This window comes from Stegodyphus dumicola, chromosome 9 (genome assembly GCF_044657685.1).
Source record: "Stegodyphus dumicola isolate Sdum_Otavi_A_Nest chromosome 9, ASM4465768v1".
In the NCBI taxonomy this organism is placed as follows: domain Eukaryota; kingdom Metazoa; phylum Arthropoda; class Arachnida; order Araneae; family Eresidae; genus Stegodyphus; species Stegodyphus dumicola.
This window is the reverse complement of record NC_140776.1, coordinates 88,163,612-88,181,035: the sequence shown is the minus strand read 5'-3', so window position 1 is coordinate 88,181,035 and position 17,424 is coordinate 88,163,612. Positions and strand designations below refer to the sequence as shown.

Here is a 17,424-nt window from a genome sequence, read left to right as displayed (position 1 = left end):
AACACTAAATAAATTATCGTTAATTACTTAGCAGTAAACATTTCATTTTTTTCTTCGTCGATATGTTATTTTATTATTATATATTATTATTTGCCGATATATTGGCCGGGCCGCAAAAATATTTGTTGTGGGCCGCGAGTTTGACATCCTTGCTTTACATTATTGTTATCATATATGTATACTTATACTTGTTTTTTTCAGTCTTCATCTCTTCTATATTCTATTCATTTTGCCTATTATCCTTGATAAGTAATTATCCTGCTGATGAACTTCCATCGTACATGTGGATTATGTCACACTATCATGTGGAAGATTAGTATTGTTGTGGTTATGTGCGACTTTGGCTCTTTCATTTCTTTCAATTTATTGACCTAAAAATTGTTTTATTTTATACTATCTGTAATCTTAGATTTGGTATCATTGTATGTAATTCTGTTTGTTGCACACAATTTAAATACTGTTGCATGACTGTATAAGCACTTTAATACTTAGTCTTCTGTATCTAACAAGTTATCAGTTTGCGAGGTTTGTGGCGCCTTTTGCCTTGTCACTAATAATACCTTTTTAGAAGTGTATAAATATTAGAGGAAAAGTAATAAATATCTCAGTTCGATGAATTGCATATATTCAAGCTGTAAATCAGCAAACAATTCTTTTTATAAATAGTTTATAAAATATTTTATTATTTTAAATGCCAGGGTGTATAAATTTTTAACATTTGTTTAAAAGAATCATTTATTTCTTCCTTTTCCCTTTTGCAGCTGTATGCATCAGTTTTGACCAAGGATCCTCTGTCAGCTGACAAGGTGAAAATACTTTTTTTTAAAATGCATTTTTTAGTAAATAAACTTTGCATTATAATTTTTAAAAACTTTTTAATGGGGTTAAAGTTCTCATTGTATATTTCCAATATAATGAAGTGTGTGTTTTTGTATCATTTGTTGTCACCATTTCGTATATGCACATTGAGTATATATACACATCTGTTGGTTTGTGGCAGATGGCAGTATGGAAGCATTTGTTCATGTTTACTTTTCTTTGTGCTTATTTGAAATGCTGCATGCAATTGGAAATTTTTTCATTGTGAAATACATGCTGTAATTCGTTTTCTGAATTAAAACATGAAAGCGGCCAAAATTCATTGACAGATTATAGTAGATAGTATGGAGAAAATACGATGAGTGCTGAAATGGTAAGAAAATGGATTAGAGCATTTAAAGATGACCATACTAGTGTTCACGATGAGGAACCTAGCGAGTGACCGTTTACTGAAGTCTTAATGCAGAAATTTGTGAAATTAGACACCATATGATTTCGGCATTATGTGATGAGTTTTCTCAAGTTTCAAGGAGTCTTATTTAAGAAATTGTGGCAGAATGCTTAAATTAATGGAAGTTGTGCTTATGCTGTACACCATAAATGCTGATTGACATGCACAAAAGCAATTGTGTAGCCATTCCTTTGACTTTCCTTCAGCTGTTGAGTGATAAAAGTAATAAGTTTTTAAACTAAATTGTCATTCATGATGAGATATGATTGGCTCATGTTATGCTGGGATTAAAACAGCAATCCATGGAGTGGAAGCATTCAACATCACCCAAGAAAGTTCAAGCACATAATTCCAGCCTGCAAAATCATGTACACTGCTCAAAAAAAAAAAATGGGACAGTCCTATATCTCCCGATCTACTGGGCCGATTGACAAAATTCAAATTGTGTTCTTCATATCTCGAAAGCGTGACTTAGGATATATATTAGATTTATATATAGCACTATTCTAACATAGGTATTTTGACACAAAATCGGACTTTTTCTGAAATAACATACCAATTTTTTTACATATTTCGATTCTACGACTCAAATTACGCCTAAATATGAAATTTTGTAAAATTTGGAGCGAAATTTATGGAGAAATTCACAAATTTATGTTGGCACGTTTTGTCAGTTTGCGCCAAGAATACTTTACTTGGCGAACTTCTTAATATATGGCAACCTAGTTTCCTTTCCCGTGAGAGGAAAAAAAGTCACCATCGTTCCTTTTTTCCAAATAATATTCTTTATATTATATTTTTAATTATAACTTATTATTTTAAGTAATTTTTTCTTTTTCGAATTTCATTTTAATTGTTTAAGTTGCACTTTTTTTTTTTTTTTTTTCGAATAACTGTTTTAAAAATTTCTATTTACCTATTCGAACTGCGTAAATAAAGGTGCAGCGTTTATTTATTTTTTTTTTCAAATAGTTTTCTTTATATATATTTTTTGTCATAGTTATTATTTTAGGTAATTTTTAAATTTTTATACTTTTATTTTAATTGTTTGTGTTGCATTGTCTCTTCAGATAATTGTTTTAAAATTTTCTATTTATTCCTTCGAACTGAGCATTTTAAATATATTTATTAATATCAATTTTCCAGAATTTGATTTTATTTATTTGAACTGCGTTTCTGTCGGAAGAATACTTTGTAACCCAGACTACGATGCGTTTGAAAACTGCGTACTATATTAAAAGAGAAAATACAGTAAAGTACAGTTTTACACGCCTTTCAATGTTCCGTTCAGAAAAAATATATATAAATAAGAGAGATATATAACTGATATTTTAACTTAGGATGACTTGCATACACTGCTTTAAACAGTTTTATCATTGTGCCCATTGCTTTACACAATTTTATCCTACATTTGGTTTCTTAAAATGTTATTCATATTTTAGTCAAATATTTTATTTTTGAAATCGCAAGAATCAAATATCATAAGATTGAAAAGTTTTAAATTTAAAAAAATACGAATACTAAATTTTACGAAAAAATTTATTTTTCTTATCTTTTTCTTTAAGCATTCTGAAAGTATATTGAAAAGTATCCAACTTTTCGAAACATTTTGGTATTTCTGACAATCATTTTAAATAAAGTTATCGCCTTTCATAAAGGCCTTCATATCGCCTTCATAAAGGCCCACAAACGGCCGAGCGGTAAAGTTGCTGAACACTGGTAGTTCACTCCGGGGTTCGAACCCCGGTAAACGGGCTGGTTGCATGGACGTTTTCGTGGATTTTCTCATGTGTACCGCGTATGACAGCTGGTTTCCCTTAGAAAGTTCTTCACAAAGTATTTCGTCAGAGCCTTTATCAGTCTTTAGAGGCTAAACATTTTGAAGGTATGAGATGAAAGGAAAGACCGGTTTCATCAAAAGGTTTTGGTTTATTTTATTATGACAAAGCACACTACGGCTATCTGCCTAATGGGAGAGATGCCTTCCTGGAGGACTTTCTAAGGGAAACTGGCTCGCATACACGTTACACATGGGGAAAACCATGAAAACGCCCATGCAGCCAGCCCGTTCGTGGTATTCGAAACTTGGACCGAACTACCAGTGTTCGGCGACTTTACCGCTCGGCCGCTGTTTCATCAGGAAGGGAAAAAAAACATCTTTAGGTGATATCCACATACATCACTGGATAAACCCCTGAATCTTCAAATAATTCGACTGAGAAAATCATGGGATTCACCATTTATGATACGATATGATGTTCTATAACGTAATTTACACAACCATATAGTCTAAAACCAGTCGCTCTTCACTTTAATCTGCAATGATATCATTTTGTCTTTTCTGTTAACACAAGCTCAATTGATGGTATTTGCTGGTGTACATGTCCAAGTGTTTTCTCTTTGAACACCTAAATTCTTTGCAGTATCCTGAAAGTATATTCGAAAGCGTCCAACTTTTTGAACATCTTGGTATGTCTGACAGCCAAATTTCCCTGCAAATTTTTGCTTACTTTTCTCCCTAATTTTCTTCTTTCCTTCTACAGTTATTTTCAGTGCTCACACAAGAAAATTAAGATTTTTCGACTGCTAGACTTCCATACATTTTGCATTCTTGTCAATTTTTTAAAATATCAATTATATGAATTGCGTTTCAGCTAAAGATAGCTTTTCATTTTCTAGTCATTTTAGCTACAAATAAAGTTTAAAGCGAAGTCCAAAGGATAAATATTTTAATTAAAAGTTTTTTGCTAAATGACAAAGAAATAAAACAGTCCAGCAGGGTTTATTCTGTACCGCAGAGTAACCCGATTCTTATATTGGCTGAAACAATCTAAATCATACTAAAGATCATGTTTTTCGTATACAGTCTAGAACGCGAGAGAAAAATTAGCTTCTTAAAACATTCTTTCTAAGAGGATTAATATAAAAGATTATATTTATATATATATTTTTAAAGCTGGGACTTGAACCAAACTGTCAAACTTTTAAAGTTTAATTTACATAGTGGTTATAATTAAAGTTTCAATTTGAAATGGTCATAAAAGGAAAACTACCGGACCAAATGTTATCAAACTTGGGAATCGTGTGAAGGAGGTTATGAGAATGTATTTTCGGCGGAAAAAAAAGAGTTCAAAAACTTACCATCAGGGGAAAAATGGCGCTGTATACAATATTGTTAAATGAAATAAGACACGAAAACATCTGTTTAAAATGTGTTTAATATTTTCCGAAACGTGTTACAAAGCATGTTCAATGTAGCGTCCAGCATTTTCCGAAAGCAAGTTAAATCATGTTACTGCATTCTCAACAGCAGCTCTTAGCATATCAGGTTTGGTTTTGGTTTGGTTTATTAGATTACGGCAAAGCACTCGAGGGCTATCTGCCTTAACGGAGGGATGCCTTCGTGGAGGACTTTTTAAGGGAAACTGGCTCGTATACACGTTACACATAGCATATCAGGAGGAATGTTATCAGTGTATCACATTTTTCATTTCTGCCAAATTGTTTAGATTATCACCATAAACAGTGCTTTTGAGATAACCTCATAGACAAAAGTCACAGAGGTTGAGGTCTGGTGAGAAGAGGGGAAGTGTTGGCCTATAACACGTTCATTCGTGAAATGTTGCCCAAGTAACTATGCGACACTCTTGAGGTGGTGCCCAGCCCTGCATAAAAATCGTAGTATCTAAAATGTCACGTTACTGCAGTTCATGTATGACGAAACATTTTAATATTGGCTCTAAGTGAGCTGCAATCGCAGTAGTCCAGCTGTCGACTGCTCTTCAGAAAAAAATGGTTCAGTTATAAAACTAGCTGTCATTCAACAGTAAACGGTGTGAAATGACTGTTATGTAATCGAATGCAGTAGGAGAATGCAATGGAACTAGATAGATGACATGAGAGATTTCTTTGGCCCAAATCGATTAAAAGCACTTTGAATCAGTATCTTCATGTTTTAGTGCCGAATTCAGGCTTAAAATATTACAAATTAGCGATCTGTAAAAAAACGATTTCCAGATTGTACGCACTTGTGAGAGTGATTTGCAATCTCACATTTTCTAATCGCTAATTCGTGGTTTTCACGGACGAAATTCTCACTTACAGGGATGACGCACTCGACATTTATCGAATTTAACGTCTTTAAATGGTAATTTGCCTACTTCAAAGTTTCTTAAGGCTATACAACATATTAAACCCGTTTAACAAAAGGTTAAGTTAGATTCCGACCCATATTTCGTTTAACAATATTGCATACAACGCCATTTCCCCCCTGGTGGTGAGGTTTCGAACTTCCTTTTTTTCGCGGAAAATAAATTCCCATGACCTCCTTTACACGATTTCCAAGTTTGATAACATTTGATCCAGTAGTTTTTCCTTTTATGACTGTTTCAATGTGGAACTTTAATTATAACCACTCTGTATATTATTAAATTTTAATTTGAAGCTATGCATTATATGTATACCATATAATGCATAGCTTCAAATTATTTTCGCTTTTATGGAAAAATAAAAAATCGAAGCAAATATACTTAGTATAATTGACCAAAACTGAAAACATTTCCCTCCCTCCGAAAATAAAATATTGAAATTTCGAACTTGAATTTATTGGGTTATCGAAATATTTAATTTGACTCATCTTCTAAGTCCTAGTTCCGACAACAATTCCGTCAAAAATTCCGAATTACTTAAGCTAAAGTAAAAGATTTAGTATATATTCACTTTATGTTAATAAAGTAATCAGAGTGTAATAAAAATAGATTATAGAATTTACGCTGATGTAACTTTTTGTCTGACTGCACAACATGTAATGGAAGAGAAGGTTTGTAGAGATCTGTTTTTGACATGCCTCTAAAAGTAGATGTCATATTAATTTTGTCTCTTCAATGTTAAAAAACTTTCCTTTGAGAGGCAACTTTAGTTTTTGGGAAAGAAAAAAAATCACAATAAGACAAATTTGAAGAACATGCAGGACGATTAAGTACACATACTTATTTTCGGAACACAAGCGGTTCTCCGACTGGTTATTGAATAATGAAAAGATGCATTGTCATGCAATACAAAACATTTGAAATACGTTTTCTGGGTGAATAACGTAAGATTAAAAGTCACCTGCTTAATTCACATGCATTTACAAGTCAACTACTCGGGCAATTGCAGAATCGTTTTGATCCTGAGCTTGTAAGACAAACCTAATATCACTGGATTTAAACACTTCTTTAATCTTCCGAGAACGTTCCTTCTTTAGATCATATTCCAAGAATATTAAGTGAATACAATTATTGGCAGAGAAATTGAATATTCATTTGCACTACGGCTTGGTAGTTTACTAACGAGTTAACAAAACTTAAATTCTGCTTTTTGTGTCTAAGAATACAACAATATTTTAAATATTTACAAATAAAATATTAAATTGGAGATTTAATTGGAGCCTCATCAGTTGCCTAGCATTTGGAAAAAAAAAAAAAAAAAAAAGATTGTTAAATACTAATTGTTTGCTGCTGTCTAACCCAGGCTGCATGGTTGGTTTTCTTAGTTTTTTAGGTTCTCTTTACAAAGATTCTCTATGAAAGCATCTTAATCAAATAGCTCCCATGTTCTTTCTACGTTCAAATAACCAACTAACCTAGTTTAAGCACGATTTAGTGAAGTTACTAGTAAAATCCGAATACTCATTAAAAATCATGTAGCTAGCCAATCGGGAGTAACATGAAAGATACGGCGCCAATAATTGAAATGTTGTTACGGTACGCTGTTTCTTAACTTAGATGGTCATTCCTTAATTAAATAGCCTACCAACGGCTGAGCGGTAAAGACGCTGAACACTGGTAGTTCAGTCCGAGGTTCGAATCCCGCGAACGGGCTGGCCGCATGGTAGTTTCGTGATTTTCCCCTTGTGTAACGTGTATACGAGCCAGTTGCCCTTAGAAAGTCCTCCACGAAGACATCCCTCCCTTTAGGCAGATAGCCCTCGTGTGCTTTGCCATAATTAAATAATCCAATCCAATCCTTAATTAAATATAATTGATTTGTAAATTCTACTAGAACTGACGGTAAGAATTGAAGTGGAAATAAGTAATATGGTTTGCAATCTTGATTAATATAAAATTAAAAATATTTGCATAGAAAAATGTTTGCATTCAGACAGAAAGTTTTTTGAAATATTTGCAATTACTTTACTTTATAAGAAGGATTTATTAATAACCATAATAATTACTTATTATATTACTGATGATTAGGATTCAGTTCTTGACAATTACATTCTAAATTAGAATTTTAAGGATATAATGAAAATACGCTACGAACAAAAATACATTTTAGGAAAAAAAAATGAGTTGATTTTTTATGTTTTAAAACTTCTTAAATTCATTTAGTAAACATCGTATCCTCATTGTTTATTGAATCCAGAATGTTGGTGTCATTTATGTAATTATTCTTACTTGTCCATAGAATCTGCTGACTTATCCAGCCATTAAGTAGCTGCAGATCATTTCTACATAACCATTGAACTTCCATTAATTCAGTCTCTAGAGGGTTGTATGTTCATATCATAATTTGACTTTTATAAAAAATGATTATTCTAAATATTATGTTTCTATAAAAATATATTGTGCTTTAAAAATATGGATAATAGTATCAGCCGCTCTTTCAGCCACTTCAAAAGCAACAGTTTGTTTAGAAATAAATTATGCAGTTAATGTCATAATATTCAAATAAATATCAAACAAAAATTCTCAGTTTTAGACAATTCGATTTAAAGGAAGTAAAGTAGCAGACAATAAAACGCCGTAGGTAAAAATTTACTTTTACAAAAACTTACTCTTAATTTTTTTAAAAAAAAGAAAAGATACGAGAGAAATTAAAAAAAAATAGTTAAAAATTTGAATAATATCATCTATAATTTAAAAAATAGCCTTTCATATAGTATTAATAAATATTTATTACGCATCATTGAGGGAAAAAATGTCATATAATTAATTCTCCGTAAAATTTTACTTGAAGTTTAAGGTTAAAAATAGCTGTGGCAATTCAGTGTAACAAAAATCCATAGACCACATTTGGCGTTATTATCGCTCAATAAAAAGGTGCCAAATTTCAAAACGCGAAATTATGTAAATTCGTGTATATCTTAGAAAATTTTGAATAAAAAAGTCTAATTTTTTGCAGATATGCTTAAAAATACACCTATTTTTAGATGATGGTAAAAATTTTATAGGTTATAATTCAAAATTTTTTTCGAAAAATGTATAGAAATTATTTAAAAATAGAAATTTAAAAAATAAAACGCAAAAAATGGGTAAATTTTATTTGGAATGAACCAAAATTTCGAAATGTGAGAGAAAAAATCAAAAAAGTTTAATAAAAAAAGAGATATTAATAAATATTTGCCAAATTCAATTAACATTGAGGAGCTAAAATTTTGAGAGCTAATATTTTAAAAACTATTCGTACGATTTTTACAAAACTTGGTGTTCTGGCATAATTTGAGTCGTAGAATCGAAATATGTAAAAAAATTGGCATGTTATTTCAGAAAAAGTCCGATTTTGTGTTTAAATACCTATGTTAGAATAGTGCTATATATAAATCTAATATATATCCTAAGTCGCACTTTCGAGACATGAAAAACGCAGTTTGAATTTTGTCAATCGGCCCAGTAGAACGGGAGATATAGCACTGTCCCCCCCCCCTTTTTTTTTTTTTTTTTTTTTTTTTGAGCAGTGTACCTTGTATTTTAAGATATACAGAAGCATATGAATTCTTTCCCTCGAGGTGACACAATAAATTCTGAAATATTGTGAAGCGTTAACCCTTTCTGGATATCCCATATATGCATTCCCTATGAATGTCTTTCACAATTGGATATCCCACCCATGCATCACTGGAGATTGAGCTTAAAAGACAGGTGATGCATATGTGCATTTTAAACTAAACCATTCTTTAAAGACCACTAGATGATGTTCTGTGTCCGTTACTTTTGAACTGAAAATAGTTTTACGATCTTGACTTCCATTTTGATCACATTCTGCCTAACTTTGCTGTCAGCTGTTGCAAGGGAAGAGGACAGCATAATGTAAAGAGCTCGACTCTTTAATTTGTCACTTGATATAAATATTCACATTTACGATATCTCTTTGATTTTTTTTTTTTCTTTTGCAAGGGGAGGGGGCTATTATGTATGGTCTTCTAGAGTTACTGTGTGGGGTTCTGTTACAATTTGCATGGCTTTTATCGTTGATATTTCATGTACTTGCCTTTTTATTTTGGAAAACCTTGACTGTAGTTTATTTTGGTGAGCAAACATTACTTAATCAGAGGAAGGTTATACTCACATGGCAAATGAACCAGTTAGTAACAAAGAGACAAATGATCATTCATTTTCTATGAAGCCTAGTTAGATAGCGATATTTCTAATGATTCTGATGCGGACATTTTGTCAGAGACAGCTCACTAAGTTCTTGCCTTCCACTTCTTGTGAAAGATTTTTTTTACTTCTTGTAAATAGACTTTCTTGTATTTTTTATGCATTTTAAAGTTTATTAATATATTTTGTCAATTAAAACTTTGGAATAATATGAATAGCAGTTTCAAAAATTATTTCTCAAAGTAAGCAATTTTTTCTATATTTTCATGTCAAGTAAAGACAAAAGATTATTAAATGCTGATTTTAACATATATGATAGCTTGAGTAATAATCTAAAATGGTACCGAAAATTGTGGCTTTAGGACTTAAACTGTGTGATTCTCCTCCCCCAACCTAGCAATGCAAATCCCTCTCCTGTGGAATGATTCCTTTTGACTCCCATCTGTCCCAAGGGAACGTCTTGAATAAAGGCACACCATCTCAAAAGTGTTAACTAAACTGTATTGTGGAATCTAAAACTAAAGGTGTGGCATGCTTAGCAAGGGGATTGGTTTGCTTTATGGCAATGTTCATCCATACATGGCTCATGGAACCCAAGATCTCATTGCATTATATGGAACAACTTATCATCCTCTATAGCCCTAATCTAGTGCTCAGTGACATCCACCTGTTCCTTCACTTGAAAATGTATCTAGGGGCTGAGCACTAAGACAATTATAAGATAATTATAATGTCAAAATGTCAACCTGCAGTGGCTGACAAATCAGGTGGCAGATTTCTGTGACGGTGGAATTCTAAATCTGTTTGTATGATATGATAGGTGCCTTAATATTTGTGATAATTATATTGAATAATAGATTAAGATACAGGCTTTCATGTAAGAAATAAAATTGTTAAAAAAACTGAACTTATGTTTTTTATCTAAATGGTAATTGCTTAAAAAACACACCTCGCATATTTTGTTACTTAATTTGTTATAGTATTAAGTTTTTATTTATAAAAATTTTGAAATGTTTATTTAATTATACTGAAGTTAAACATTCTGTGCAATTGTTATAATTTATGTGCAGGATGTTTTAATATTTTCATTCTTTAATCTTTGCACATATATTCTATTACATATTTGAAATATAAGGTTTTCACTTAAAATAAAACTATTTGAACTAGAACTTCTAAAAACGTTTGACACAGAATGATTTGAAAATTTTATTTTTGTTTATAACTGTCCTTTTTCTTAACTGCTATTTTCCAAGAACCTGTATGCATTTTAGGTATTAGTATTAAATTGATTATTATTTTGAAAGCTACAATTGTGTACTCCCTGTTGTCTTAATATAGTCTTTCAGATAAAAGATCTGATATATGTCTGATAAATTGCCACAGTTAGTTTGCGTTGTTCTCTGCAGTTGGAGTAAGTTTAATAAAACAAAGCTTATTTGCTAAATATAAATAGGTTACGTATATGTAAAAATTATAGTTTGTTGATGTCTGTGATATGTTATGCCTTTGCATAGTATGTAATTTCACTTGTTTATATCATTCACCTAGTATTAGTAGTAAGGAAAGAAAACTTTCTGTTCTTTTGTTTAATTATATATGTGAGCTTTAAATTAATGCTTTCTGAATATTGTATGCTAAATCACTGCTAGAAAAAGCTTTGAAACTAGACCCACCATATCTCGGGATAATTTATTTTTGCAATATAAGAGTTAGTTTATTTTTTCTATATTTAGTTTTTCATATCTAACAGTTGTCAAATTAATTCCAGAATTATTTTTATTGCCATAATTGCATTTAAGGACAAATAGGATATAATGTTCCAACAGTAAATAAAAATACATTTGTAAAAATTACTCATTTGCTAATTTTTCATAGTTACAAAATACTTTGTCTTTATTATTCCACCTGCAGTAGATGTCTGCTTAAATAAATAGCTTTGATAACAATAAAAACTAAAAGCTATATATGTGAAATATGCGTAAAGCATTTGAGATGCGGAATTACAAGAAAGTTGGTCAGCAATGTTTATTACAATTTTCCCCCAATAGGTATCATTTTTAAAAGGCTTTTCCAAAAGATCTTAGTTGCTGTATATGAGATCAGCATAAGTTAATTGTTTGTTAAAAGAAATGTTTTAGTAATTATATTACTTACTGTTCATTCTTTCCAGTGCATTTCTAGCAAACAAAAGGAGTCTCAATGAAATTTAGTTCAAATAAAATGATCTAAATTTTATTTATAATACTTATTATTGGTCAAAATTATATTAAACTTTTAATACTGTTGCTTAATGAGTAAATAATAACTGCTCAACAGGAATTATTTATTTGTTTTGAAGAATTGTGGACTCGAATAGAAGTATTATTTGTGACATAAAAGAACTGGAACTGTGGGAAATTGTATATCTTTCAATTCTGCCATAAATTTGTATTTGTAAGTTGTCTGTGACCACTGATATTTACACTGCTTAGCAAACTTTACAGGAAATTTTGAATTCTCCCAAAAGTAGTGCAATTGACTCACAAATGTGATGCCTTTGCATAGTATGTTATTTCACTTGTTAACATCATTCATTTTGCATTAGGAGTGAGGGAAAAAAACTTTCTCTCTTACTGATCTGTATGAGCTTCAAATTAATGTTTCCAAATTATTGTAGGCTAAATCACTGCTAGAAAAAGCTCTGAAACAAGACCCAACATATCTCAATGCAGTGTATTTGCTGGCAGCCATATATGAGCAAGAGAGATTATATGAGAAAGGAATTGAGCTGTAAGTCAATTGTAATTTTTCTTTGTGTTTGGAAGAAATTGTACTTTAACCAGTTAACTGTGGCACTCTCGTTTAAGAGTGCGCACCATTTTGTGTCGCCAGAATTGAGCCATGATGAGTATATTCGTCAATCACAGAGTAAGTTGCGCTGGTAAGATATTTGATGAAAAAGATGGGTTTATTTTATAAAATTGAAAATTTTATTACTAATATTTACTTATTTAGTTAGCATAAGCATATATTACGTACACATTAAACTAAATGCAATAAATTAAATTAAATATTATTCATATAATAGTAAGAATTTAAATTCCTGCTATGGAGTGATATTCAGCGAAACAGGGTACTATACACAATGGGACTTAGCAAAGCGAACACCAGTACCTCGATTCCTTCCTGATCTTACGTTTGTAGCAATGTGAACACCTTTGCATAGGGTTGTTTTTATTCGATGTTCCGGGTGTATAATCCGGAACATGATTCCCGCCTAATTGGCTTACATTAGGTCTAAATGGCTGAGTTTGTGTTGATTTATTTCTTTCAATTGGATACATCACAAAAGTGTCTTCAATAAATTTGAGCAAAATGATACGCGATAATGTTCCATTATTTTTTTATATAATATGAATGCATTCAGACACATAATGTCTAAGAAATTGAGAAATATCTTTTTGTAGTACTTTTTGAGTCGTTTTCTTGCTGTGGAGTATGCTATGATAATTTCATCGCTCATATCTACTCCACCCATTTTTTTATTATAATCACTCACTAGCTCTAATTTCTTTGTTATTATTTTTCTTTTCTCTTTTTCTATTATGTAGTCATTATGTACAGTATTTAATAAATAAACCTCCCTCGTATCTTTCCATTTCATTATACGCATGACAAATATACTCATCAATACACAAAATCGTGCCGCTTCTCCATGACGAGTATACTCGGCAATCACAGTTAACTGGTTAAAAATAATTCAACTAAATATTTGTTTCTCGGTGTTTCTGTTAATCAGTAGTGCTGAAATCTATTCTTAGTCAAGCCACTAAAATTATACAGATGTATCATGTTTTGCTAGATATTGTAAATTTAGTTTAAGAAAACTATGCTAAAGCAGCTTTCTTTTAAACTATGCTAAAGCAAAGGTTGCATATTTTCTCTAAATTACATTTGCAAGCTGACAGTAACATTGATGTTCATTGAAAATAGACTATCTGGTATATTCAAATGCATTGGAATTTATTGAAAATCTAAATAACTATTCTGAAAGTCTTTTGATAAAATGGGCAGTTGGTGCTACTTATCTTTTTATGTTTATCCGATTCTGCCCAAACTAAGTACTGGGTTAAATTAATTTCTCGCTTTCAATAAGACACTGCTGTAGTTTCAGTTTAATTTTGAAGTCTATCATTCTCTCTGATCTTAAAGGTACATGTTTGATCCATTAGAATAAGTAGTTATATCCATAGCCACTGAAAATTATCCAACCAGTTCTTATTTCAAATTAATAAAGCATGCTCTCATTGTTTCTTTCTTTTTTTTTTTTTTTTTTTTTTTTATTCAATGAGGCCACATCAACCACCTCCCCAGAAGCTTAGGTTGGACGTAAAATCAAAGTATCTGTCAGAAATACCCTGAGAAATTTAATATGAATAATGTTATTAAAAGTGTATATAGTTTTTGAAAGTTAATTTCATGTTTGAGTGTTAAACATGAAAATTTATATTAATTAAGCATTTTCATTTGAGAGACAAATGTTACTTTATGCTCACTTCATTAGAATGAGCATTTGATCATACATATTTCATCCTTGCGTCCCAGTGTTTTGCAGTATATAGCATTTCAATTCCAGTAATTCAAATATTAACTCAAAATATGAAACATTTTTTATAGTTTGCTGCCCAAGTATAATCTGAAACCTTAAAAATAATTAAACGTATCACATACAGCTCAGTTAATTAAAAAAATTTCTGAAAATTCTGCTGCTTATCACTTACATTTTTCTCACTGTTAATTGAAAAAGTAGTTTTAATAACATCTGTGATTTATTATTTGAAATTTAAAATCTTGTTCAAAGCATTTATGTAATTTCCTGAAAATTTCACTTGTAAATCACAAAGTTGACTGCTAATAACAAGTCTTGATTTTGAATTATTAAGAGTTTTCTTTTATTATAGCTTATCAATTTTACAAGCTAATACCTATCCAAGAAGCATTCTTAGATTTGGAATTTTTATAAAAATTTTATATAGCATGTTGTTTAAATCGCTTCCCACTGATAATCCATGAAGTATAATTCTGTCCCTCTTGAATACATCACATAAATTTTCTCATGTTCAAACTTTTTTTTTTTTTTTTTTTTTTTTTTTGTGTGTGTGTGTGTAGTTAAATTTCCAAATATTTTTATATGAAAGAAAATAAATTCACTGTTCTGATATTTAAAAATTAATGTCTTCTTATTTTCTTTTTTATTAGCAGTATATTTTTTTCTGTTTTTAAATTAATGGAATTTTTTCATAATTTGTTGAATTCATCCAATAGAATAACTCTCATTTCATTAGCTGTTTCTATCAAAACAAATGTTTTGTTATATGTGTGTTTAATTTAAATAAGTGCAATATATTTAAACCCACAAATGATGTTTTTCATATTGAAGCTAAGTAACTTTTTACATTTTTCTACTTATCAACCTACTCTGTACTTTTTTTTATTGTAGCAGTGCTTGGTCATTAGAGCAGTAATTTTATTATGGAGGAAAAAAGGCAAAATTTGTGGGAAAATCTGGAAATTTAGGATTTGCATTGATCTCCCACACACAAAAGTCCATTCTGCTGGATGCAAAATGGCAATGCAAGTAATTAATAAGTAACTGAAGCAGCATTGCATTATATATTGCACAGAAATATTTAAAAATTTATACTTGCATTAAAAATCAGTCTGATTGGGCATTGTTAAGAATGCTGTTGCATGGTATCAAGATTTTCTTTAAGTGAAAGGCACTTTGCTGCATTAGATTTTTATGCTTACATATTTTAATTAATAACAATGTCTGAATCCTGCCTGCCTCCCAGTCCCCCTTTTTTTTTAATTTAGGAAAGCATTAACTATGGTATCAACTGTATTTATAAATACTGATAGATAGTGAATGGCCACTTTGTGTTGCTTAGATAAATATTTTTTGACATGTTCCAGAAGTCTACCAAACAGTCAGTATTTATATTGATTTCAAATCTGTTATGTAATTCATTTTCTGATGTCTGATTAATGAGTCTAAAAAAATTTTTTTTTAATATCTGACCAGAAAAAACTTTGAAAATCATTAAAGGGATTAACCATATTCTTTTTAGCTACATCATGTATAATTTTAATTGTTTTATTAATATAATTTTTATGGAGTAGAGTTTTATATGTATTTTACCATGAAAGACCGAAATTATAGGTCAGTGAGAAACTTAATATTTGGTTATATTCTTGTACATTTTGACCCTCATTGGTTTTTGTTGCAATAAATAAGACTGTATAACCTCAATCATGTAATTAAGTAAGTTTCTTATTGGTGTTCTTTTCTCATTCAGAATATACTGTTCATTTTACATTCAACAATTTATTTACATATGCTCTTACTTAAGCGTTTTCCTATTTTGATGTATGTCATAATATGTTTTAATACTAAAGTATGATTTATAAACATAAAACTAAAATATTTTTATTCAACATTCAACATCAGTGCATAGCAAATGTCGAAATTTTCAAATGTAAGTGAGAAATAAGGATATTTAGCAAATATTTCGGACATGCACCAAGCAACTTGGTAAATGTTGACATAACATATCATAACAATGGTGGCACTTCCTTCTTTGAAGGAAAAGAGTTTAGGCAATGTCGGCCATTACTCTTCCGCCATTTGAACATTTAAAACACAGATTTCAAATGGTTATTTTCGTGTAAGGTAAGTAGTAAATAAGTAGATAATATCCCAAACTACCACCAAGTATATAGTATTAGTAAAAGATCCCATCTCTAAATTCAGGGGGTCAGTTAAATTGTTAAAACATCCCAATTGGATGAAGAGCCGATTCAATCCCTCCCAAACCACCAAACGCAAACTCTTGACCAAACAAGTGTAAGATGGTGAGTCTGAAAAATAAATTAAATGAGGAGGGACAGAGGTACTTCCTTAAGCCAGGTGGTGTATATTATAGATTTGATATCTGTATTTATATTCCAAAATACAGCCATGAGAGGGAATTCCCTGCATAGCTTCTTTTTTTTTTAAAAAAAGGGGGGGGGGCCTCACAGGGTATCTTGTTGTTTGTTTCTTGTGGTTTCAAATTCACCTTACCTGTAGGTGAAGTATACATTAGGAACCCTATTATGCCAGACAGCCCTTTGTATAGAAGGGCCTGATTGAAGCTGATGTAGAGAAACCCAAGGAATTTGTTTCTAGGAATAGAAAACACCGGGCATCATCCCAGGAAGTAAATAGGTGTTTCCTGTTCTTCTCCACAAGCCGGGCAGTGAGATTCGAAAAGACCACATTTTTTGAGATGCTTGGCCAGATAAGCATGTCCGGTAACAATTTGAATTACCTGGTGTAAATTAGTTTTACTGAGGTGTATGAGTTTACCTGATAAGTTGAGTGCATCGAATACCAATTTAGAACGAGCACAGTCTGGTAGTTTAGACCATATATCATCATGTTTGTTCTTTATCCAGTTTCGTACTTTTTTTTTTTTTTTTTTTTTTTTTAAGTTTGATATAAAACTGGGTAAAGTGGTTCTGGGCCAGATATGGGTAGTTGCGAAGCATCTTTAGCTACTTTATCGGCTAGTTCATTTCCAGCAAAATCACAATGACCTGGGACCCAAACTACACTAGAGTTATGGGCCTGAGCCAGAGAATTGAGATCTTGAATATAGTTCAAAACACACTTTTGTAACTTGACATGATTAGCCAGGGTAAGGATGGCCGATTGGCTGTCAAAGAGAATATATATATTCTTGTCAACCGTACTTTTAGCTATGAGCTCCC

General features: G+C 31.0%; 1 protein-coding gene across 3 annotated transcripts in view; it reads left to right on the top strand.

Moving 5' to 3' along the window:
- Window positions 1-17,424, top strand: part of APC7 (anaphase-promoting complex subunit 7) — a 109,965-nt gene that overhangs the window by 80,020 nt on the left and 12,521 nt on the right. For all 3 annotated transcript variants that reach the window (XM_085823730.1, XM_085823732.1, XM_085823731.1), the window contains exons 13-14: window positions 762-806; window positions 12,287-12,399. In XM_085823730.1, coding sequence (XP_085679856.1) covers window positions 762-806; window positions 12,287-12,399 — 158 coding nt within the window. The remainder of the gene's footprint in view (window positions 1-761; window positions 807-12,286; window positions 12,400-17,424) is intronic.